The sequence below is a fragment of the Pipistrellus hanaki genome (assembly GCF_964339955.1).
Source record: "Pipistrellus hanaki genome assembly, chromosome: 6".
In the NCBI taxonomy this organism is placed as follows: domain Eukaryota; kingdom Metazoa; phylum Chordata; class Mammalia; order Chiroptera; family Vespertilionidae; genus Pipistrellus; species Pipistrellus hanaki.
In genome coordinates, this window is record NC_140508.1 from 4,057,895 (window position 1) to 4,084,327 (window position 26,433).

General features: G+C 37.4%; 1 protein-coding gene across 1 annotated transcript in view; it reads right to left on the reverse strand.

The window, feature by feature from the left end:
• The window catches only part of SYCP2 (synaptonemal complex protein 2), a gene marked incomplete at its 5' end in the record, with an annotated part of 88,814 nt that overhangs the window by 60,435 nt on the left and 1,946 nt on the right, over positions 1 to 26,433 (reverse strand). The window contains 13 exons of the mRNA XM_084888977.1: positions 938 to 1,086; positions 2,189 to 2,288; positions 6,727 to 6,873; positions 7,335 to 7,409; positions 8,836 to 8,984; positions 12,960 to 13,020; positions 20,411 to 20,503; positions 21,266 to 21,311; positions 22,500 to 22,552; positions 22,843 to 22,985; positions 23,813 to 23,847; positions 24,108 to 24,193; positions 25,206 to 25,291. Coding sequence (XP_084745103.1) covers positions 938 to 1,086; positions 2,189 to 2,288; positions 6,727 to 6,873; positions 7,335 to 7,409; positions 8,836 to 8,984; positions 12,960 to 13,020; positions 20,411 to 20,503; positions 21,266 to 21,311; positions 22,500 to 22,552; positions 22,843 to 22,985; positions 23,813 to 23,847; positions 24,108 to 24,193; positions 25,206 to 25,291 — 1,223 coding nt within the window. The remainder of the gene's footprint in view (positions 1 to 937; positions 1,087 to 2,188; positions 2,289 to 6,726; positions 6,874 to 7,334; positions 7,410 to 8,835; positions 8,985 to 12,959; positions 13,021 to 20,410; positions 20,504 to 21,265; positions 21,312 to 22,499; positions 22,553 to 22,842; positions 22,986 to 23,812; positions 23,848 to 24,107; positions 24,194 to 25,205; positions 25,292 to 26,433) is intronic.

Genomic DNA, 26,433 nt, shown 5'->3' on the forward strand with positions numbered 1-26,433 from the left:
GTTAGAGGCAACAAGTATAGGTATTTACCTATACCACCATCTTAGATCTCCTTTACACATTTTTGAACCAATGCTATGATAAAATTTATAGACTCTAATTTAAACTGGGTCTCTACATTGCCTAACACTGATACTCAATCTTAGCCTTCTCCATTATCTCTCAGTAGCTATCCAAAACTTGTCCCTGAACCCTCTACATCAATTTATCCTCAAGAAAAATCCAACATCTTCACACTTCAGAGGAAACAAAAGCTAGCTACTAGGTGTTCGTCACCTACAAAGTTATCTGTACATCTAATTACCTCCTATTTATCCAAGGAACAGCTTTCTCCTATCCATTCCCTGCTCTGTTTCCTCAGTTACCTGGAATGAATACCCTTCTTCTAAATGTCCATTTTAATAACCTTTACTTATCCTTCAAAAATCAACTCATTTTCCATCTCCTTAGAGAGCTTATCTTGATTTTCCCTTCCCCCTCCAGCTCTGGGGTTAGACATTAGGCCCCCACTATGTTTCTACTGAACCCTATAAGTATATTTGAGAAGATTTATCCAATAGTAGAATTATCTTATTAATTTATCTAATTCCCATGTTAGAGCTGAAGATACTTAAGGACAGAGTCCACTTGTATTTTATATTTCTAAACTAGAATATCCTCATAGAAGATACTAATTTGTATAACTAAAGAATGATGATGAGTCCATTCTCCCACCAAATGGGTAAATCAGAGTTATATTAAATGGATATTCCTAAAGTATATTGTCAGTACAATAAATGAGTTGTATGTGAGAATGACCTTACTTTCAAGGACAATAAGTGATAACTTCTAAAAAAGCAATGCCTTAAACGAAGACACTCACTGCTTGTAACTCTATATGTATTTCTACAATAACCTGATAAATAACTTATTGTAAAAATGCTTTCCAAGTAAAGTTACTTTGTGTGTCTCATCTCCTCTACTTCTTTCTGCAGGTGATTTAGACTGATGTGATACAGCATTATCCATTCCAGTTTTAGAAACATCAAGTTTCTCTGCAGAACTCCTCACTTGTAGCGGTGGTTTAATTTTTCCTCTTCGTGGTGCTGCTAAAAAGGAGAAAGAAGGACTGTCATATTTATGGGTTTTTAACATTACATATTGTTATTATTGAGGTACTATTTAGATGAGGAAGGTAAAAAAGGAAAGTTCTAAGATGGTCCCCAGGTTTTGGTTTAAATGAGTAAGTTGATACCATTTACCAAGGTAAGAAGTGGAGAAAAAAATTAGCGAGGGGTGGTGGTGGTTGAAACATGAATTTATCTTGGACTTGCTTTTGAGTAGCCTATTGAACATTAGACAACAGCCCAATAGGCAATTGGATTCTGGAAACAGAGGTCACTACTAATTTGTTATAAAGATTTCTTTAAAAAGAACAAAAAATTGTCATAAAGATTAAATAGCCCTGACTATTTGGCTCAATGGATAGAGTGTCGGCTTGTGAACTGAATGGTCCCAGGTTTGATTCTGGTCAAGGGCATGTATCTTGGTTGTAGGCACATCCCCAGTGGGGTATGTGCAGGAGGCAGCTGATTGATGTTTCTCTCTCATTGATGTTTCTAACTCTATTCCTCTCGCTTTCTCTCTGTTAAAAAACCAATAAAATATATTTTTTAAAAAGATAAATAAGATGGTATTTATAGCAATTTATATATAGTATCAGGTTATTTATTTTTATTTAACTTTAAGTATATAACAGGTACTGTCCAAATGTTTCACAATATTCCCTTGTCATGTGAATGAATGATTTTTCCTTAAACCTCTACACACTTTTATAGAAGGGTAACTGGTTCTAAGCTTAGCTAGAGGATAATCTGTATCATGTACACAGTTGGGAGTGGGGAAACAAGCCAATGTGGCCTAATTCAATGTTTTATCCACTATGTCATGCTGCTCCCACTTGAATATTAAACTATTAATGCTGGATTTTAATATTTTAAATAATATTTATATGTCAATACCCATTAAACCTCTCTTAGACATTTGAAATTTCTTGACAATTACAAAACATTAGTGGTTCATAGTTTTCAATTTTTATATCCCCAACATATCCTCCAGGTAAATTATGTCCAGCATACCCCTGAATTTAAAAAGGCCTGATTTAAAATATATTAACAGTTGATAGAAATCTTTTAAGACTAGAAAACTCACATGTGTTGATTAAATGTAATGGACTTCTCTTGTTGTATATTTCTGCACCAGTAACAAGGATTGAAGCTTCAGACATTTTTCTTTTGCCAGGAGTGATTATCTTAAGCCATGAGAAATAACCATAATAAACACACAGTATTTTTTGAAATTAAATATTCTAGTCTTATAATAACTTACCCTAACTGTACACAAAAGATATGTGACATTTAAGAAACAACACTAGAGTCCCAGAGCACAAAATTTGTGCACTCAGGGAGTCCCTCAGCCCAGCCTGCACTCTCTCATAGTTTGGGAGTCCTTAAGAAAGTGGGCCTAAGCCATCAGTTGGACACCCTTAGTATTACCATGCAGGTGGAAGAGGCTCCCACCATCACCGCTGCACAGCACTCACCAGCTGTGAGCCTGGCTCAGGACTTCTGGCTGAGCAGTGCTCCTCCTATGGGATCGCACTGACCACCAGTGGGCAGCTCCTAGATTGAGCATCTGCCCCTGGTGGTCAGTGCACGTCATAGCAATTGTCGTTCTGCCATTCAGCCGATTTGCATAATAGCCTTTTATTATATAGGACTAGAGGCCTGGTGCATGAAAATTCATGCACGGGGGGGGGGGGGGGGGGGGCCCTCAGCCTTGCCTGCCCCGTCCTATAATCCTGGAGCCCTCAGGGGATATCCTTTTGGTGGCTTAAGCCACAGTCTGGCCTCCCTCTGCAGGAGGCAATCTGGATAATCAGGGGAAGCACCACTCCCATTACCCTGCTGCTGCTGGCACTGCCGGCCATTGGGGCTGTGAGGCCTGAGCCCTGAGCCCCACAGCCAACAGTGCTCATGGCTGCTTGAGCTGCTGGGGCTCACAGCTGCCTAAGCCCTGGGTCTTGCAGCCTCTGGGGCTCATGGCCACCTAAGCTGAAGGCTGCCTGAGCCCCAGGCCTCAAAGCCACTGTGTCTTTGTCCAATGGATGTCCAGATTAATGTCCAGAAGACATCTGCCCTAATTAACATATTACCCCTTTATTAGTATAACTAGAGGTTTGGTGCACAAAATTCATGCATGGGGTGAAGGGGTGTGTCCTTCAGGCCAGCCTACACCCTCTCTAATCTGGGATCCCTCAAGGGATGTCTGACTGTCCTTATAGACTCAATCCCAGGATTGGGCCTAAAAGGGCAGTGAACATCCCTCTCATAATCCAAGACTGCTGGCTCCCAACCACTTGCCTTTCTGCCTGCCAGATTACCACCAACCACTCTCCTGATCGATGCCTAACTGCTCCCCGCTGACCCAATTGCCCCCAACTGCCCTCCCCTGCAGGCCTGATCACCCACAATTGAGCTCCCCTGCCAGCCATCTTGTGTTGACCATCTTGTGTCCACATGGGACAGTCATCTTTGACCAAATGGGGGGTGGCCATATTGTGTTGGGGTGATGATCAATTTGCATATTACCTCTTTATTAGATAAGATGATGCCCAGAAATTTGTTTTAGGCTGCCTTTCATTAAGAATTTTATTCAAATGTTTGGTATTGAACAGGAAACGAAAACAAGAAAAGGATATTGTTTTTAAAGAATATTTATAGAACATCTAGAGATGTAAAAAAAAAAATTATTGCTACTGAGTTTAGCTAGTTAATCAATGGTTCACAGTTTCCTATTCTATTTCATGAAGAGGATATTTAAATACATGTTGATTAAACTTGTTTGTGAATGCATTCATAATGTTAATCATTGTCTAAAACTTTCTCACATTTAAAACGTTGTTTAAATATTTTGCAAAGACTAAACTGCCTTTGGAGTAAAAAGTAGCTACAGGAATTCAGAAACTCAATGACACACAAGCTTGAGGTCAGATGAGCTGCATTTTTAACTTCATCCTGGAATGACTGATAAGAGCCACAGAAGTAGATAAGCATAGGCAGGAACAACATGGGACAGGAATGTTACAGGGTAACATATAAAGAAGTAGATGGTGACAAAGTGTAGAGGAGGAGGAGAGAGCTATTTTAAAAAGGCACCTGCCCCTAAGACAGGGAAAAAAACACTGACGGAGACTTCCATATGATGCATGGAAGAAAGGTGGGAGAGCACAGGAGAAAAGTGAATTTAACATTAAGCAGGAAACAAACTATGAAACCAATATCTTTTTTTTTTTTTTAAAGGCAGTTTCTAGTGGTATATCAAATAGGACTTGAATAGTTTAGTCAATCATATAAATGCTTCAGACTTTTATTGAGGCATCAGACTTTTCTTCTTTTGCTAGGAGTAATTATCTTAAACCATGAGAAACAACCACAGTAAAAACACAGTATCTTTTGATACGGAAAACATAGTGGCTATTTCACAATACTGCAATGTTTTAAATCTTTACTGTGCTTAAGATCTTTCCCAGAGGTCCTATATTAGGGGTGTCGAACTCAATCAGAGAAGGGGCCAAAATCTAAAATCCAGCCTAAATCGCGGGGCGAATGGTTTACTGAACAGTCATAAACTGACAATGTCATAAACTGACAGCGGAGTGCAGTGATGATAGCGCGGTGCGGGCCACATTGCAAGGCCTGGCTGGCCGGATTTGGCCTGCGGGCCTTGTGTTTGACACATGTGTCCTATATGATTCAATAGGTATAAGATGGGTGGGGGATGGGGGAGTCCAAGAATGTCATTGAGTTTCTGAATTCTGGCACAAAACTGCATTTTAATAGGTACTCAAGTTATGATTCTGATATAAAGACATAAAAATGTCTTTTCTGATATAATCATCTAAGGGAAATATAAGATGACATTTTAAATTTAATGACAGAAATAAGACTAAAGGAAAAAATCCTAACCAACATAATAAAATGCATGGAAAAGCCTATGTGATTTATAGTTGTTTAAAGGTAAAAGATTAGTAAACACTGAAATAATCAGAAAAAACTCTAGGAAGAAGATGAAAATGAACCAAGACTTGCAAATGTACATACACCTTAGATGAGTAAAGGTAAAACAGGAACAACAGAAGTAAAAGTATCAAGGCAAGCATGACCATGACATAAAAAGAGATCAAAGCAACTGACCTTCTTAAAGTTGAAAGGCATTTTGATAGAGTAAAATTGTAGTCTCAGAACAGAGTCAAAGGTTAGACTAAGTGAGATCAATACAGATCACAAAGTTTTCTGAGCAGAAAAGTGCTAACAGTAAGAAAAACCAGTGCTCTACCATATAAGGTAGCTCATAAGAAACAATGTTGTCAAAGGTAAATTAAGAGGTTAATATGTTAATCGATATAAGTGAAAGAGGAATGAAAGGAACAAGATAGAGAGTAGGGAGATACTAGGAAACACAACCCTAACGCATTGGTTGTAGTAAGGGGGAGAAGAGGCTGGAATCAAGGATATTGTCAATGGTGCATTATGGAAGTACTAGAGGCCCAATGCATGAAAATTCATCACTTGGGGGAGGGGGTCCCTCAGCCCAGTCTGTGCCCTCTTGCAGCCCAGGACCCCTTGGGGGATGTCTACCTGCTGGCGTAGGCCCGCTCCCCATAGATCAGGCCTAAGCTGACAGTCAGACATTCTTCTGTTAGCCCAGGACCCTCAGGAGATGTCCACCTGCTAGCTTAGGCCCGCTCCCCGGAGAATTGGCCTAAGCTGCAGTTGGACATCCTTAATGCTGCCCAGGAGGTGGGAAAGGCTCCCACCACCACACTATGCTCACAGCTGTCAGCTCAGCTTAGGACTGATCAGAGCTTCCCCTATGGGAGTGCACTGTCCACCAGGGGGCAGCTCCTTTGTTGAGTGTCTGCCCCTTGGTGGTCAGTGCATATCATAGCAACCGGTTGTTCTCCTGTTAGGGTCAATTTGCATATTACCCTTTTATTATGTAAGATGAAGGCAGATACAAATTTGAGATGAAAGGTAAAGACTTATATGTTAGACTTCAGGAAAGGGCTTGAAGAGACATGGAGAAGGAAATATTAAGACAATAAGTGGAGATATAACTATAGAACTTTAAGAGCTTAAATTATACATAAGAAGGAAGCTCACTAAAGGAGAAGGCATAGGGATTTTGGATATGAAGCTTTGATAGCAAATCTACTTTCTGGAGGTAGGGAGACAGTATTTCTGATATAGTAATAGAAAGAGGTAGAGAATTAAAATACTAACATAGAAGTCAAACAATAGGAGGACATAAAGGAAGAGAGGGCTGCTAGCAATGTCCAGTGTCCCAGAAGCTATGATGAAGAAGGGTGAGGCTGAGAAATGGTGCTACAGGGCGTGGCCTAGAGGAGACCCTCAATGGCACAGGAAGAGGGGAATACAGAAGACAGAAAGGTTATATCTCTAACTTGGAATTTCCAAGTGTAGGTTACACCTTGTTCTAACCCTTACACATAAACATAATTTGCTAAAACACTATATTTTGTTTCTATTTGTAAAAGGCAGGGGAAGTATTTTGAAATATTACAGATGCTTTTCTCAGTAATTATATGTAGCAATAATTTGATCTATCTACCTATCTACCTATTTATCTATATATATTATAAACTACTATTTTGACACCATATTTACCTCAGATTGACTATTTTTTCTGTCCCCTTGAGTACCATTTTTAATACGTTCTGGAGGTTTAGCAAATTCCTTTGGAGAGTTAGGATTTTCTTTCAAACTAATGAGTTCTTCTGCATCTGGTGAGATTTGACTTTCTGGCACAAGAATCTGTTGGGGAATGCAGAAAAAATATTTAAAACTGCAAACTATAGGATATCCCCCAAAACCATTGGACATCTCACACTTCTGAAAGTCAATTCTTTCCAAAGGTCAATTCTTTCCATATTCTATGTACTGTTATAATTTTTAGTCTTACAAAATAACTCAACTAAAAGCAGCTACTTTTAAAAATGTTAATAGACATAACACAAGCTTTGGCATTAGTGGAAGGACATATACTTCTAATTTTTAAACTTATCAAAACTGGTATTGATGAAAAACTTAATATCTATCTTCTGTACTCAAATAGTCATTAATAACATGTTTAAAAATAATTTACATTTTATTAAAGCATTCTTCATGTTTAGACAATTTATTTTTTTAGACAGTTACTCTCCAACATGAACTTTATTATTGTGCCATTATTTGAGTTAAACTTAGCCCAAAAATCAAGTAAGTTAGACGCATACCTGTGATCCACTTGCATCAAAAAGTATATGCACGGGTGTTTCGGCAATTGAAATACCTTGTTTGCTGGTAAACTCCTAAAATTAAATTAATTTAGTGATAACATTTTCTTCTAGCTCTTTCTATTTTAATATAATTATTTTCTACCTGTTTAAAAATGCCAATTTATTTCAAGTCATTATTTTGTAAAGATATAAATATATTTCTCAGAATACGTTAATGACTCCCCAGTAACCACAGCCTTCTTAGTCTGTCATTTTGGCAAGGGCTGCTCATAAACATATTCTCTCTCTCTCTCTCCTCCCTCTCTCTCTCTCTCTCTCTCTCTCTCTCTCTCTCTCTCTCTCTCAATCTCTCCCTCTCTCTCTCTCTCTCCATAAATCTTTTACATTATATTCATGTTGAAGTCCAAACCCCAAAGTGATGGTGTTAGGAGTCAGGAGGTGATGAGCTAACCAACATAGAGCCCTCATAAAAGGGACAGTTCCCTAATAAAAGAGACTCAAGAGAGCTCCCTCACCTTTCCTACCCACCATGTGAGGATCCAGTGAAAAGATGGCCACTATGAACCAGGAAAGTGCTCCCATCAGACACCATGTCTGCTGGGACCTGGGATCATGGACTTTCCAGCCTCCAGAACAGTGAGATATCAATGTTTGTTGTTTAAGCCACCTAGTCTATGCTATTTTTGTTACCTGAATTTGTCGACACACTATATCCCCCAAACATAACATGAATTGTCACCTTGGATTCCCAGTTAGACAATATCTAACTCATAGCGTGGTAGAAAGGGTTTTACCTACTTTTATCCATCAACTTCAAAGGCCATTCAACCCCATCTCTACAGCCTTTCTTTCTTTCAAATGCTCCTAAAGAGCATTCTCTTCCCTCAATATCTGTACTTCATTTTCTTTATGTCACTTACTTACATATTCTGAGGTTTATTCTGTAATTTTCACAAATTATATTTATTATCTTGAAAACAGGGTTTTGTCTCATTTTATGTTTTAAATAGTTGGCAGGAATTCATTAAATGCTTTTAGTAGCTGCTGCTAATTTTGTCATCTGAAATTTTTCCTAATAGGTATCTCAAAGGGTATGGCTAACTTTATGATAGCTATTCCAATACAAATTTAAAGAACTAAAAATCTCTTTGTCATTTAAAAAATTCTAGAAAAAATTAATAAAACTTGCCGAAACTGGTTTGGCTCAGTGGATAGAGCATCAGTCTGCGGACTGAAGGGTCCCAGGTTCGATTCCGGTCAAGGGCATGTACATTGGTTGCGAGCACACCCTCGGTGGGAGGTGTGCAGGAGACAGCTAGTCAATGTTTCTCTCTCATTGATGTTTCTAGCTCTCTATCCCTCTCCCTTCCTCTCTGTAAAAAAATCAATAAAATATATTAAAAAAGAAAAAAATTAATAATACTTATAATCCCAAGTAAGCAAAAGGTTCCAGAATCTGAAAATAATGGATTTTATTATAAATAGTTTAAACACTTACCCAATGTTTATTTGCACCAAAAAGTTTTTGTGTCACAACAGTGATTTCTAATGAAGCGTCAAAATACAAAAGCAATTCTTTCCCTTTTGTGTTACTAATTTTTAAAATATTTTTCAGAATTATGGTCAGTAGCTTCTTTGATTCTTTCTCTGTACACAAACAAATCACACTGATTACTTTCTATGATACTACTCTATAGGTATACTATAAATAGGAAAAGTATACAGCATATTAATAAAAGTAAATTTGATAAAGTTAACTTTTAGAATTGCACAACATTTAAATTAATTCTAACAGTATCTATGTAAACAAATCAAGTCAATTAAAAAAATTAAATCAACTTATTTTTCAGAGCCTCCATTTCCTGATCTATAAATTACCGGGTCATACAATAACTAATGAGTTAAAGCTTTGAACACATTCTGAACACCAACAGGTTCTTAATAAATAGTCCTTGAACAGATCTGAGAACACTATTTTATTAATTTAAAAGAGGCAAACAAAGAAAAGAGCTAATTCCACAAATAACTATATTTCTATACATAAGCATCTGTTTAAATATTTCTATTAAATCCACACTAGTTACAAACATGTTGACAGTAGACAAACAGCAATTGCTAAAAACATGAGTACTAGGAAATTTTGAAGTAAGGATATAGTGCTAACCTTCAATGAATTTATCAATCCAATAAAAAAAGATATTGTAAGTTCCAATTTATAAGAGTATTCACGTCCCTTCCTCCAAGAACTCATCAAAGATTTACCTGGCACCCAATGCCTGTGCCTGTATTATGGGCTAACCTCCACTTTGGCTCTGTCCAACTTCCAGTGGTTCTCTTCTTGCTGACTGATGTATACTTTTCCCTCCATCTCCCCTTTCTCCCCTGCCTCTCCCCCACATCCCATGTATACGTTTGGGCAGGAAATCATCTTGAGGGAAAAGGAGCACACCAAGTAGAAAAAATTAATCCCTACACCAGGAAAAGCTCTGCTGGCCATTCAGTGGCCTACCCTATAGGACACATGTCCCTATAGGCTAGAATAGTCTGATTCTTATAAGGCTTACCCAGCTGAAAATGTATTACTTGCTTTTGCAACTATATAGTCATGAAACTTCCACAGTAATGTACTTTGATGGAACTAAGAATTACTAATTGTTTGAAGATAGTTGCAATGTTTTCTAACTCAAACTTTGGCAGTTTTTGTTTGTTTGTTTTGTTGAGGGGAGTCATGAGCTTCAACATTAAGTTTTCAGGCTTTAGAGATAAAGATTAATTCCACTTAATGGTAAAATTCATACAAATAAAACATGGAATGGTGGTTATCATTGGCTAGGTAGAGAGGTGAAAGGGGAGTTGTTTAATGGATACAGACTTTCAATTTTGCAAGATGACAAAAGTTCTGGAGATCTATTTCACAACAATGTATTGGGTCGGCAACTAAGTAATTGCGGGTTTCACACATATATGGCTTCAGTTGAATTTTTAGGTTTGCAGACGTAGTACAAATGTAAAACACATTTTGTTATTTGATAGTTGGCTATTCAGCTGTTAATCAGTAAAAAAAGTTTTTTGATCTGCTTTGTAGTTTTCGTTTGGCGTTCGTTGAAAAATGGAAAATCAAAAGGAACATTTTCGTCATATTTTGCTTTTTTATTTCCGCAAAGGGAAAAACGCATCGCAAGCTCATAAAAAGTTATGTGCTGTTTATGGTGACAAAGCCTTAAAAGAACGGCAGTGTCAAAATTGGTTTGCCAAATTTCGTTCTGGTGATTTTTCACTCAAAGATGAAAAACGCTCTGGTCGTCCAGTTGAAGTTGATGACGCCCTAATCAAAGCAATAATCAATTCGGACTGTCACAGTACAACACGTGAGATTGCAGAGAAGCTTCATGTATCACATACATGCATTGAAAATCACTTAAAACAACTTGGCTATGTTCAAAAACTCGATACATGGGTTCCTCACGAACTGAAAGAATCACAGTTAACGCAACGCATTAGCAGCTGCGATTTGCTAAAGAAACGTAATGAAAATGATCCATTTTTAAAACGACTGATAACTGGCGATGAAAAATGGGTTGTTTACAACAATATCAAGCGGAAAAGATCGTGGAGCAGGCCAGGTGAACCAACTCAAACAACATCAAAAGCTGATATTCATCAAAAAAAGGTTTTGTTATCAGTTTGGTGGGATTACAAAGAAATTGTCTACTTTGAACTCTTACCACCCAACCGAACGATCAATTCTGATGTCTACATTGAACAACTAACGAAATTAAACAATGCAGTTGAAGAAAAGCGGCCCGAATTGACAAATCGAAAAGGTGTTGTATTCCATCATGACAATGCAAGGCCACACACATCTTTGGTCACTCGGCAAAAATTAATGGAGCTTGGTTGGGATGTTTTGCCACATCCACCATATAGTCCTGACCTTGCACCATCTGATTACTTTTTGTTTCGATCTTTACAAAACTCCTTGAATGGTAAAAATTTCAATAATGATGATGATGTCAAATCGTACCTGATTCAGTTTTTTGCTAATAAAAACCAGAAGTTTTTTGAACGTGGGATTATGATGCTGCCTGAAAGATGGCAAAAGGTCATTGATCAAAATGGGCAATACATTACAGAATAAAGTTATTTAGTTCCATGAAAAAATTGTCTTTGATTTTCTTTAAAAAATCCGCAATTACTTAGCTGCTGACCCAATAAATATACTTAATATTCTGAACTATACACTTAAAAATGACCAAGATGGTACATTTCATATTATACCCTCTCCCCCCTTTTTTATCGCAATAAAAAAGAGAGAAATTAAGTGAGGAAACATTTTATACTATGTTGGAAGTATATTGTGTTACAAGGTTCTTATACTCTACATAAATGGGTATAATATTACTTGAACATGTTTGCTATTAGGTTAAAGATATATCAAACCCTAAATCAACCAGTAAGAAAAGGAGTGTAAAGCCAACAAAAGAGATACAATAAAAGCATGTAAAATTAATCAATATAAAGGAATAAATAGAACAATAGATACATGGCAGGTGGAATGGCAGGGTTTTATGAGAGCTAGATAGATGGTAAATTTAAAGTATATCAATAATTACATTTAATAAACAAGCCAGTATATGACAACTACAAGAAACCCACTATATATATGTATAGATGATCCTTAAACACACACACACACACACGAATAAGTTAAAAATAAAAGAAAATATATGCCATGCTATAACTAACCAATGAAAAGCTAGAAGGGTGTATTAATGTTACATAAAGTAGATTACAGAGAAAATTATATTACCAGAGGCAAAATAGAACCATTTCATAATGACCATTAAGAAAATAAATAAGAGATAGACTGGGAGAAAAATACTCATGGAATATATATCTGTCAAAGAATTGGTATTCAATATCTGTAAGAACTCAAAAACATAGTAAAAGAAGGCAGTCCAGTAAAAAATGGACAAAATATTTAAATAAATACTTCACAAACGAAGACACTGAATGGCCACTAAGGACATAAAAAAGTGCTCAATACTACTGATCATTAGGAAAATACAAATAAGAACTGTCATGATGCTCTACTCCAGTGGTCGCCAACCTTTCAAATTCCATGGACCACCAGTTGTCGACCACTGCTCCCAAACCAGCAGTCACCAACCTTTCAGACTTATGGACCACCAGGGGTCTGCAGACTACCAGTTGGTGACTGCTGCTCTACCCCATGCCAATTGCAATGACTAACAGCTCTTGATATCTGAACTTGCAGTGGTGCCAGGCTGCCAAGCTGTCTGCTTTTGTCCAGCAGGGTTATGCAATTCCAGTTGTTTGGATCTAATCAAGCAAAAAGGATGGAAAGACAAGACCTTGAACATATGAACAAGAAAGTGACTATTCATGGGCTATAGACTAGACAGAGAAGAAAATAAGTACAGGAGGGAGCTGGAAGATTGTGGGAGGGGGAAAAATAACCATCAAATTTATTAAGGTGAACATAATGAAAATGTTGACTTTGCTTTCATTAGCCTATTTTGTTTTCCCAGACAGAATCCAACTTGTATTCAATATTATAAGAGTAAAAAAAAAAAGAATCATAGAAAAAATTATTAATACCTTCAATGCTGTATATTTGTACTTCTTCCTCAGGCACAGTGACTGCTTCCCACTGATGATCCTTAAAATTTAAAAACAGGTTTTAAATAAAAACAAGTAATTTATGCCTGCTTTAAAGCTTCTATAATCACAATTTTTCAGTTATACAAACAATAATGGTTATTACTAAATAACCAGTTGATATAACACGTTTCTTGTTCCATCTATTGACTGTATAATACATTATACATGTCACATTTATTTGTTTCACTCTTAAAAGGAATTAATGGTATTAATTTTATGGTTTTCTACTCTTGACCAAAAAAGTGACTGTCCATTAATATTTATTTCAAGATATTTCTTAAAAAATTACCAAATCTTGCCCTGCTGGTGTTGTTCAGTGGTTACAGTGTCAACCCATGCACCAAAGGGTCTCGAGTTCCATTTCTGATCAAGGGCATGTACCTGGGTTTCAGATTTGCTCCATATCCCCATCAGGCCACAGGCAAGAGGCAACCAATTAATGTGTCTCTCACATCCAGGTCTTGGGGTGTCTCTCTCTCTCTCTCTCTCTCTCTCTCTCTCTCTCTCTCTCTCTCTCTCTCTCTCTCTCTCTTTCTCTCCATCTTTCCTTTCCTCTTTCCCTCCCTCCCTCCTTTTCTCCATCTCTGAAAAACCAATGGGAAAAAATATCCTCAGGTAAGAATTAACAACAACAAAAAAAATGTTATCAAAGCCTTTCATTTCTTCCTTGGAAGTGTTTCTGTGAAACAGACATTCCTCAAATCCCACTGTTGACTGTCCTTAGATTTAAACATTGAATGCACAGTAATAACCTAAAATATTTCCCCCTTTAAGTACTTTCATTGAAAACGTGTATAGCCCTGGCTGGTTTGGCTCAGTGGATAGAGCATCAGCCTGTGAACTGAAGGGTCCCAGGTTTGATTCCAGTCAAGGGAACATGCCCAGGTTGCTGGCTTGATACACAATAGGGAACATGAAGGAGGCAGCTAATTAATAATTCTCTCTCATTATTGATGTTTCTATCTCTTTCTCTCTCTCCCTTCATCTCTAAAATCAATAAAAATTATTTTTTTAAAAAGAAAATGTGTACAACTGAATAAAATACCAAATAGTATAAAAAGTCAGTGAACACTGGGTGCCATTCCTAAGAGATGGGATCCTAAAACCTTCCAGTAATCTGTGATAAAAATACCGTATTTTCCGACGTATAAGACGACCCACTAATTTTACAGTTAAAACATAGGTTTAGTCCTATATTTGCTGTATAAGACTACTCCCCACTTCAAAGAAAAGACTTACTTTGCCGTAAAGATCTGCAGGTAATTTTTGTGCAATTTTGGTCTTTTGCCCCCGATTTTCGGTTGACTTTTTTCGTTTCAAAAGTTGTCTTATATGCCGGAAAATACGGTAGATGCAGTTTTGTAGTTACTTAAGGACCACTCATTCTCATTCTGCTAGTAGCCCTGCACATGAATCCATGCACCAGTAGCTCTCTGTGGGGCCTGGCCACTCTGCGCCTGCTGGCCAGAGGCTCTCTGCGGCCCAGAAACCCCTCCGCAGCATGCTTGTCTCATTGCCGAGGTGACAATGCAAGCGTTCCCCCCTCCCTTGATGCTCACTGCCCAGAGGTCCCCCGCAGCCAGGGTGGAATGCTTGCCTTTTCACCAAGGCAATGAAGCAAGCATTCCACGAGGCCACTAACTCGCCCCCCCCCCCCTCCTCCAGGACTGGGGGACTCCGGTGCTGAGAGGACTGGGTGCCCCATCTTGTGGCTATGGGCACCTCCATCTTTGTGACTGAGTGGTAATTTGCATATTACCCTTATTAGATAGGATAGAAATTCTCCCTAATTGAAACCAGTCTATACTCTGATGGCAACACTATCATTATAACCCTCTTCAGTTAGGTGCTAATTCTTCCATAGCTCAAAAGCTCTGGTCAGGAGGAAAGTGTTGAGATCATCTCCCCAGTGCTTTGAGCAGCTTTCTCTTTCTTTGTGTGTAAAAGGCCCATGCCAAGTGACATACTCTGTGCCAGTACCTACTGGTTATCATCTACTAACTTCAAAATGACTCTTCCTTGTATATGGAGGCACATGGTTCACTGCTTTCCTTGACATTTTTTTTTTATATTATGGAAAATTTTAAGCAGATTTTTAAAAAGTAGAAATTATAATATAACTAATGCAAAATATGTGCTTACCTAGTTTCAACAGTTACCAATAAATTGTGTCCATCTTATTTCATCTTCACCCTCTACTCTCCCTCCGATTACACTCTCTTCCTTTTAGCATCAACTTTTCATTCAACCTACCATCCCAGTCATCAATTTTAATAAGTTCTTATCCTTAAAAGAAAGTACCTGACAAAAATCCCTCCCTTGAATCCATATCACACTTGAGCTATTATTGTACTCTTTCCCTTAAATTGGTGTCTTATTTCCTCTATATTTCAGCTTTCCAAGAAAGTCTAAATCCTTGTCTCTTAAGTGTAACTGCTCTTTCATTGATAACATTTTTGACAGTGTTGACCATTTCCTCATGAAAGCACCAATACCTTGCCTTCCATAACATACCTTTTAACTGTGTTCTCTTTTGGCTCATTCTTCATGTATCCTCCAGGCCAAAATCTCTTCTACCTACCCTGTATAAATGTGTGTTTTTCACAGTTCTGTCATCTAGGCATTCATTAAATCCATGATTTTATTTATCATCTATATTTAGATAGCTTCCAGATCTCTACTAAGACTCAGTTCCCTTACCTGAAAATCAGATCCTGCCAATCTGATCACCCTAACTGATCTCCTTTGCCAACTTGATTGACCTAACTGCTTTCCCCTGCCAGCCTGATCGCCCCTAATGACCTCTGCCTCGCCCCTACCACCATAGCTTTGTCCGGAAAGATGTCCAGTCTAATTAGCATAGTACCCTTTTACTAGTATAGATATGAATAGCTATAAATGAGAAAGTTGGGTTCTGGATTTCATGAAGCTCATATTCAACGGGGAGAAAGCAGACAACAAACAAGCACAGTGACTTTTAAGTGTAAATAACTTACTATAAGGAAAATAAAGCAAGACAATGTGTTGTGATGTGGCTGGGAGGTTACTTTAGGTTGAGTTACCAGAGAATACCTCTATAAAGAGGCAGGTTTTGTGCTGAAATTTAAATGGGAAGGAACTAAGATACAAAGATCTGAAGGAGGTTTCTAAGCAGAAGAGCCAAAAAGCAGAAAGACCTAAAATGGGCATAATCTGTATTAGAGGACCAGAAAAAAGTAAGATGCAGCTGGAACACAGTAAACCTAAAGAACAGTCTGAGTTGTCAGAACAATAGCCAGGGGCAAGATCATAAAGACCATCTACACACCATGGTAAAGAGGCAAAAGAAGGATTTTAAGCAGTTGCTCATGTAGAATGGCTTCAAGTAAGAGAGAATACAGGGATAATGTACTACTGCTATAGAAATCCAGAGGAGAGAGGAGTCCAAATACTCTATTTGGGGGAAAAACGAATTTCCTAGCATCTCCAGATCATTGTCTGGAACACAACAGTCATTAAATACTTATAAATGCATTTTATGCTATCCCAATCATGTTTAATACTATACTGCTTATTTTCTTATCTACATCACCTAATAAACCAAGCTGAATGAAGGCAGGAATTATATCAATACAATTCTGTCATCTTCTCCCAAGATTCTGTCCTCTTCTCCTAAAATTGAAGTTCAGTTTCTGAAGAAAAGCCAGTTAAAAATATTCCTATAGCCCAGCTGGCGTGCCTCAGTGTTTGAGCATCAACCTATGAACCAGGAGATCATGGTTTGATTACTGGTCAGGGTACATGCCAGGACTGTGAGCTCAATTTCCAGTGGGGGGCATGCAGGAGAGCGCCAATCAATGATTTTCTCTCATTATTGATGTTTCTCTCTCTCCCTTCCTCTCTGAAATTAATAAAAATAAACAATATATTTCTAGAAATCCAGCAGGAATAAATAAACTAATGAAAACTGTCAGTGCGTCCCCGAGAAGCAGTGCTATTATTTGCAACTCCATTTTAATCAAGCAGTCTAAGAAGTACTATAAGATAAAAAGAAACAAAGGTATGTGGCAGTCCTAAGAGGCATTTGATTAATGTTCATCTTTACAAGTTGAACTGGAAGAAAAAGAAGGATTTTACAAGAGATTAACTAAGAGGAATAATGCTTCATTATAATATTAGGTGCCACAATTAGATTAGTACATACAAATCATCTTTTTGCTCAGATTTTGGCAAAGTGATTATACAGTTTGAGCTAAAGTATCCCAAAATACCAAATATTAAGGAGCAGCTATTTGGAAACAAAGGCTCAAGAATTTTCCTCAGGTTAAAAAGAGGTCAGTAGAAAATATACTACATGGATGGAGGTTTTAAACATAGCTACCATATACCATAGAACAGTGTTGCCCAAACTTTTGACATATGTGTACCCTTCTATAATTTTCGTAACGCTGAGTACCCCTTGTACTCATGAAAACGTAGAATTAGGTGCAGCTAAGCACGGTGCAGTGCATATCCCCACCAAACTCTGGTGCAATGCGTTCCCCCACCAAACTCTTCCCGTACTCCTGGGGGTACGCTTACCACACTTTGGGAAACACTGCAGAAGAATAAAAACTAAAATTCACTTCAAAATATTACCAATAAGAGTCAACTCTTTACTGTTTTCAAGAAGAAGATTATATGAATGAACTAGATGCCCAGTGCATGAAATTCGTGCACGGGGGTGGCGGCAGGGGTGGGGGGAAGGTGTCTCCCAGCCCAGCCTGCACCCTCTCCAATCTGGGACTCCTCGAGGGATGTCCCATTGCCCATTTAGGCCCAATCCGGACATCCCTCTCACAATCCAGGACTGCTGGCTCCCAGCTGCTCGCCTGCCTGCCTTCCTGATTGCCCCTAACCACTTCTGCCTGCCAGACTGATCACCCCCTAACCATTCCCATGCCAGCTTGACTGATGTCTAACTGCTCCCCTGCGGGCCATTTGCCCCCAACTTCCCTCCTCTGCTGGCCTGGCCACCCCTAACTGCCCTCCTCTGCAGGTTTGATCACCTTCAACTGCCCTCCCTTACTTGCCTGATCACCCACAACTGCCCTCCCTTGCAGGTCTGGACCTCCCAACTGCCCTCTCCTGCTAGCCATCTTGTGGTGAACATCTTGTGTCCACATAGAGGCAGGATTTTTGACCACATAGGGGCAGCCATATTATGTGTTGGAGGGGTGGTCAATCTGCATATTACTCTTTTATTAGATAGGATAGAGGCCTGGTGCACGGGTGGGAGCATGCTGATTTTCCCTGAAGGGTGTCCCAGATCAGGGTGGGGGTTCCCTTGAGGCGTGGGGTGGCCTGAGTGAGGGGCCTGTGGTGGTTTGCAGGCCGACCACGCCCCACAGTGACCCAAGTGGAGGCCCTGGTATCTGGGATTTATTTACCTTCTACAATTGAAACTTTGTAGCCTAGAGCAGAGCCAAGCCTTCTGCTCACTCCATGGTGGCAGCCATTTCTTGTTTACCTTCTAAAATTGAAACTTTGTAGCCTGGAGTGGAGGCTTAGGTCTGCTAGGGCAGGCAAAAAGCTTGGCTTCTTCCATTGCCAAAGAAACCCAAGCCTCTGTGGCCAAAGCCATCTTGGTTGGGTTGATTTGCATATGCTCTCTGATTGGCTGGTGGCCATGGCTTGTGGAGCAGAGTAATGGTTAATTTGCATATTCCTCTTTTATTAGGTAGGATTAAGAGCATTTGTCATCTGTTAATGTTATTTCTGAGTGCCTCTGTATTTGAGTAACTTTTTTTCTAGATTCAATTCACTTTATTCATGTGAATGTTAACTTTTATCTGACATTAAGATGTAACTTATTTCTGAAAAGCTGCTAAAAAACTACTAATAAAATTTAGTGTTTTTATTTTCTGTTGGAATAAATCATCAGCAATAGTTTTTATTTCTAACTAGAGGCCTGGTGCATGAATTTGTGCACCAGTGGGGTTCCTTAGCCTGGCCTGCGGAATCGGGCCAAAACTAGTTCTCCGACATCCCTTGAGGTGTCCCGGATTGCGAGAGGGCGAAGGCCAGGCCAAGGATTCCCTCGCTTCCCCGTGCACAATTGAGGCCAGGGAGGGATGCAGGAGTGCTCCAGGGCATGTCTGCCAGTCTCGCTCAGTCCCAGTTGGCCGGACCCCAAAAGCAAACTAATCTATCAGTTGGAACATAGTTTCTTGGTAGTCAGTGCGCATCATAGCACTTGGTAGACCAATCAACCACCTGGTGGTCACAGTGAGCGGTTGAGCGGTGATTAGCAAATTACACTTTGATTGGTTGAACAGCTGACCAGAGGACCAGACACTTAGCATATTAGGCTTTTATTATATAGGATTAGCTTGATACATTACTGTGCGGCACCAGCATAGCCATGGGTAAACCTGAGGGGGGGTGGTGGTGAAGGATTAAAGAAGATAAGAGAATAAATCTTGGGCTAGGTGGGATGCCCTCTTAGAGAAACAGTGTCACAGTCTGCAAGTCGAGTCTTTATTTTATAACCAGATTCCACCAGGCAAAGTAAGGGTATAGTCAAGATGTTTATAATGCCAGGACTGGTTTGGCTCAGTGGATAGAGCGTTGGCCTGCAGACTGAAAGGTCCCGGGTTTGATTCTGGTCGAGGGCATGTACCTTGGTTGCGGGCACATCCCCAGTAGAGGGTGTGCAAGAGGCAGCTAATCAATGATTCTCTCTCATCGATATTTATAACTCTCTATCCCTCTCTCTTCCTCTCTGTGAAAAATCAATAAAATAAAAAAGATGTTTATAATGCTCTCATGGGTTTCCAATCTTACTCAATTACATGCACCTGAACTCTATATCAAGCCCACATAACTCAGCCACAGGTTCAGACCAAGGTCAAGCTTACAACTATATAGCCTTTGACTATAATTGTGCTCGGACTTGCACTTGGCTTTACCACAAGAGGATTGTGTCCTCTCATTAGTCCAAAGCTTGAACCTGTCCAAACACTCTAGCCACTCTCCACACATTACTATACTAATAAAAGTCACTGAGATAAAACTGAAATATATTGAAATAGTTACAAAAATACACAATGAAATCAATATTATTAATTTCTTTTTAAGTGTGTTTTTGTTGTTGTTATTTCCCATCTGAGGATATTTTTCCATTGATTTTTAGAGAGAGGAAGGGAAGAGGGAGAGAACGAGATAGAGACATTGACTGATTGCCTTCCACATGTGCTCTGACTAAGGTACATGCCCTTGACTAAAATTGAACCTTGGACCCTTCAGTCCCTGTTCTGACGCTCTATCTACAAAGCCAAACTGGCTGGGGCTACATTGTTAAATTGAATTAGCACAGTTAAATATAAATATACGCACATATAAAATAGTACAGAGGGAATAAAACTTACATCATCTCCAGCAATATAGAATGATAGAGTCTGGCTCCCAAGATTAAAATCAATCCAAAATTCCTGAAGTTTTTCATCTGATGGTATTTGCAGCTAATAAAAATAAACATATAAAACTAATATAATCTATGCTATTAAAAGTGACAACAGAGAATTATGATCATGTAATTCATGGTTGAGTTTTTTAAAAATATATTTTATTGACTTTTTTACAGAGTGGAAGGGAGATAGAGAGTTAGAAACATTGATGAGAGTGAGAGTGAGAGAGAAATATTGATTAGCTGCCTCCTGCATGCCCCCTACTGAGATGTGCCTTTAACCAAGGTACGTGTCCTTGATGGGAATCGAAACTGGGACCTTTCGGTCCGCAGGCTGACACTCTATCAACTAAGCCAAACCGGGTTGGCTGTTTTTTTTTGTTTGTTTTTTTAAGTGTATGCTGGAAGGTGAGGGAATAGAGGAGACAAGTACTGCATTTAAATAAATTTAGAAAGAATAAAAAAATGCTGCTTAGTATTATATACAGAAATTAGCTAAGTTCAATCACGAATATTCCAAGTGCAAATAAAGGCTGAAGTATTAGTTTGAATATATTAATGAATGATAAATTAATAATGAAATTAAGGAAACAGAAAATATTTGAAATATAGCCTTTTGTATTTGATTTATCTACAGCTACAAATATGCTATGTTATAAAATGTCTCTTAGATATAGAATAATAGGCCAACTGTATTTTTTTATCTAATTATGACTATGTTAAAGTTTTTGTCACTTTGTAATCTGTAATTCACTTGGCCCTTGCCTTGTATCAAAATTTATCCAATAACTAAAATACATGTTAATTTTAAACTTACCTCATATTTATCAAGAAATGCTGATAAACAAGGATATGTAAAGACCCTGAAATAAAAAGTTTTAAATAAAGAAAAAATAATAATTAGACTTTACAACAGTATAAGCTTGACTAGCATAGAAATCATGTCTAGTATCAAAGGAAAATCAGGCAATGGTTAAAACAATTTAAATAAAATTATATCTCTTTTATTCTTTTAAAAAAGAGCTTAATGGAAATTTATTTCTGTAGAGAAAGCATACTACTTTGAGGATTCTACTCAAACTACCATTTAGTCTGAAGTGACTGACTCTGAGCAGAGATTGCTATTACATTCTATAGTACTGACTCTGAGCAGAGATTCCCATCTTAGCTTGTACTATTAATATAATAAAAGTTCCCACAGAACTTAGATAGGAAAAGAAGATCAGTGAATAATCTATACTAATAAAAGGGTAATATTCTAATTAGACCGGGTTGACCAGACATCTTCTGGTTGTCCGGTCCTCCTTCTGGACAAAGCCACAGTGGTGGGGGCTGAGGCAAAGGCAGTTAGGGGTGATCAGGCCAGCAGTGGAGGGATGTTAGGGGTGATCAGGCCTTCAGAAGAGGGTGATTAGGGGCAATCAGGCTGGCAGGGGAGGGTGGTTAGGGGCGATCAGGCCAGCAGGGAAGGACAGTTAGGGGCAATCAGGCCAGCAGGGAAGGGTGGTTAGGTGTGATCAGGAAGGCAGGCAGGTGAGCAGTTAGGAGCCAGTGGTCCCAGATTGTGAGAGGGTGCAGGCTAGATTGAAGGACCACCCCCTCCCATGCATGAATTTCATGAATAGGGCCTCTAGTACTCCTAATAAAAATGGCTGAATTAAGTGAGTACTTCCTTGGTGAGATATAATTACAAGTAGTCCCATATAATTATCTCCTTTAAACCTTACAACAAACATATTAAATATATATTATCAGTATTCTTATTTTACAGATAAAGAAACAGAGACGAGTAACCCAATGTTAGAACAGAAAGAGAAATTTATGATTCAAATCCATATAATATGACTCATTGCACTTACCCCTTACCCTACCTTTAATTTCCTTAGTAAATAAAGGAAATGTGAACTCAGCCACCCAGTGTGTCTGTGCACCTATAAGGTGCCAGGCACTGCAAATACTCTGCTCTTCTGTCATTATCAAAGTGATAAAAGTTTACATCACTCGGCCTCACATGCCTATTCCTGAAATTAAATAATCTGCATTAAATTTACCTTCTCTTGTCTCCAAGCATGCCATTTACAAGGTTGAGAAAAATCCTGCAATCCTATTTTTTAAAAAAAAAAAAAAAAAAAAAAAAAGAGAGAGAGAGATTTTAAAAAAGCATAGTAAATTGACAAATCTCAGAGGGGGGGAGAGATTAGCTAAAGAGCTTATATGCATAGTCCATGGATACAGACAATAGTGGGGTGAAAGCCTGAGGTGGGGTAGAAACTGGGTAAGGAGGCAAAAGGAGAGAAATGGGGGTCATCTGTAATAATGTCAGTAATAAAAAATATATCTTAAAAGCATAGTAATTTTCAAAAACTATTATTAATTTATTTTTATACTACTTACTGTTTCAAATTCAGAGTCTTTAATTCCTTTAAATGCATTAGCAATAAAATCCATTGAAAACCAATGACTTGCCAGTTTCTGTCTTTGTTTTTCTGTTGTCATTCTACATAAAGCCTCTACGATGCCTACTTGTAAGTCATAATCTTGAAAAAAAGTTAATGCTTTATTTGAAATTATGAAGATTAAGAGTTTATAAATGTCAATATATTTTATAATGTATTACAATGAGAAAGATAAAGAAAACAGTGTGAATTACTAATCTATTACCATTTTCTTCATATGAATTAAAACTAGCTCCTCATTATAGGAATGAATATAGCCCAAATAACAAAATAAGCTTACTAACAAAAGTGAAAAAAGTTTCTAAAGGTTATTTAAGACACACTCCCAAATATTCAAAGACTATGTGTTCCATTATTATTAGAGCTGTGAACTGTAAAACAGCTCAGACAATGGCCTATAAATCACAGAATCTTTGTTTTCCTTTTGTGTTATATGTTATTTAAAGTTATTCCAAAGTACTTTGTTTATTCTATAGATAACTTTTGAAATCAAAAGTTTCTCATATGAAACTTAGGAAAGATAATTTGAGGGTTTTTTTAATAAACACATTGTTTAAAAATAAATCTATTAATCCCAGGAATATTTAACCTCCTAACTTCATAAAATACCATTTGAGGCACTTTTTAGCAAAAGTAATTAAAATCTATTGAAAAATTAAGTTATTATTCATAAATCTACAACTTGGGTACAAATTATATTTAACAACTCGTATTACCATGCTTAATTATTATTTCAGTCCCACAAATAATTACTTGTTAAAGTAATTAAAATTGATTGACTATAGTTTATAATCCCCTCACATAATCTCACTACATTACAATGTTTATATATTTTGGCTAAAACAATTCTTCCTATCATGTGTGTAATAACTTCAAATATAAACATTATTGAAAAAAAAAAAACTTACCTCCAGCATCTAAAATCCTTTCTCCCATACTATTCCTACAAATCAAAATAATAGATTATATACCAAACTAGTATCAATAAAATAGAAAGCCCATATGTTGGGGGGAGGGACTTCACTAAAATTTACAATTAGCTAATATCACACTTTTACAGAAATGACATCCTTAAATTATAATAGAAATCTACAACAGTTTTATGCGTTTTAATTATTAATGCAATTCACAGTTGTCTTATAAAATATCCATTAAATTCTTGACTTGAATCACTAATTAAAGCAATATAGTACAAATTATTACATGAGAATTAACACATCTTGGTTGTAGAGTATTTTCCTGGCATCTTGAGGCATTTTGTCAAGCATAGCATTCAATTTTTTTAGAGTCTAAGAAAGAAAAGAAAAAGATAAGCCATCAATATTTTATATTCAGTGAAACATTACAGTTTTAGAAAAATATTCTAGGTATATACATTTAGAAGCCTATTTTTTATCATAACATTTTATGCAGGGAATGGAGAAGGGAAAAAGACTATCTTATATAATGAAAGGCTAATATGCAAATCGACTGCACAACAGAATGACCGGTCACTATGACACTCACTGATCACCAGGGTACAGACACTCAATGCAGGAGTGGCCCCATGGTGATCAGTGCACTCCCACAGGGGGAGTGCCACTCAGCCAGAAGCCCTGAACTAGGCTCACAGCTGGAGAGTGCAGTGGCTCCAAGGCAGCACTAAGAATGTCCAACTGTCAGCTTAGGCCTGCTCATGAGGGCCTAAGTTGGCAGTCAAACCTCCCCTAAGGGCTCCCTGACTGCGAGAGGGCACAGCCAGGGTGAGGGACACCCCCAAGTGCACAAATTTCATGCACTGGGCCTCCAGTAAAGTATAAAATAGTGAATACAAAAAAACACATAGAATAAAAAATAATATACCATGATTTCTGTACTTAAAATAGTTATACTCTTTGCAATACAACATATATTTAATATAACTTTAAGAACTAGGAAGGCAAAAATATTATCTTATTAATATTTATTCTTATGGTTATACAAATGTACATACATCTACACACTATTAAGGTTATTTTTAGTATTTAATACTTAATAAATAGTATTAAATTAGTATTTAGTATTTAATACTTAAGAACTCCTAATACCTAGATGGTATCATTTATTTTCATATAAATATATGTATACATAAGCCAATGTTTATACATTTTCAATAAATAGTAACATATTCATCATGTCAGGCAGTGAATTAAGTCAATAGATATATACTACATGATAAATAATTTAGTGCCAAGATAAAATTATTTAATTTAATAAATTGCTACCAAGTTTTCTTCTTTCTCATTTTTAGGTTTCAAAAGAAAATCTAACAAATGACTTTACCTCCTGCTGAATACAAATATTCACTCTTGAATCAATAACCAGGGCACAAATTCGAGGTATGAAATTTTCCACTACTTGCTTTTTACCTGAATAAAAGTGTTAAGTTATTGATAAATGTGTATTTTAAATGCTTTTAAAAGACAGTCTTTACTTATATGAGTTAATGTAAAGGAAGTACTAGTTCAGTTTAGAAGGTTGACTTGACAGTGCTGGGTATTAGGAAGCATACAATTCAGTCCTGGTTCTGCTATGAACTAGCTCTGTGGCTTTGGGAAAAAACACACATAAAACCAACATATGTGACTGAATCCTGGCAAAGGAATCCAAATCCAGCTTTTTTTTTCAGGCACAAAAGGCTGAAATTCTGGATGAAATAAATATCATTTGAAAGGGTACACTTCTATATTGAGCTTTTTAGAAAACTGACCTCATTAATACTAATACTCAAAAATTCCATAATAACCATCAATACTTCTGAGCTATTCCTAAAAGCCAACCCTATTTTCAAAAGACTAGGCTTTATCAATACTAAATATATTTAAAGAAATTTTCCACATGCCATTTCATAATGCAAATATTAACAATAATTTTAAAAAATGCCAATACTGTAACAAAACATTCCAAAATAACCACATTGGGGGGGAATATCACTCAATTAGGGGAAAAGATATAATAATTTACTTAAAAAAAAAAAAACACGCTGTTAGATCACTTTATAATCACCAGTGGTTTAAGACTGTTTTCTCCTCTAAAAACGTAAGAATTCAAGCTAGACCACAAAGAAATACAGTAATTTTAAAAAAGTAGTAGCTACTATTAAATAAGCAGTAATTGATTTTTTAGAAGGTACATGGCTATATTTTAGAGAAAATTGCTTAGTAAGGCTACTTCAAAGTGGGTTTTGAGGCTAAGACCTAAATAAATTCAAGAGTGAGCCATGAGAGTATCTGAGGTAGACTATTCCAATGTGAGGAGATGGCAAGCGCTAGCACTGAGAGCAAATTAACAGTGATCAATGGGGCACTGTTTCCAAATGCAGTCAGAGAGGTTGGATCTCAAAGACATAGTAAACAATTTTGATAATCTAGACAACTACATTTAGCTAATGATCAATGGCCTAAAATTTTATATCTATGTAATTCTCAACTATCATATATGATTTCCTTTGTATAGTAGTTCAACTAAAAGTACATATGGTCTTTCAAAGACATTTTTAAAAAATGTTTAA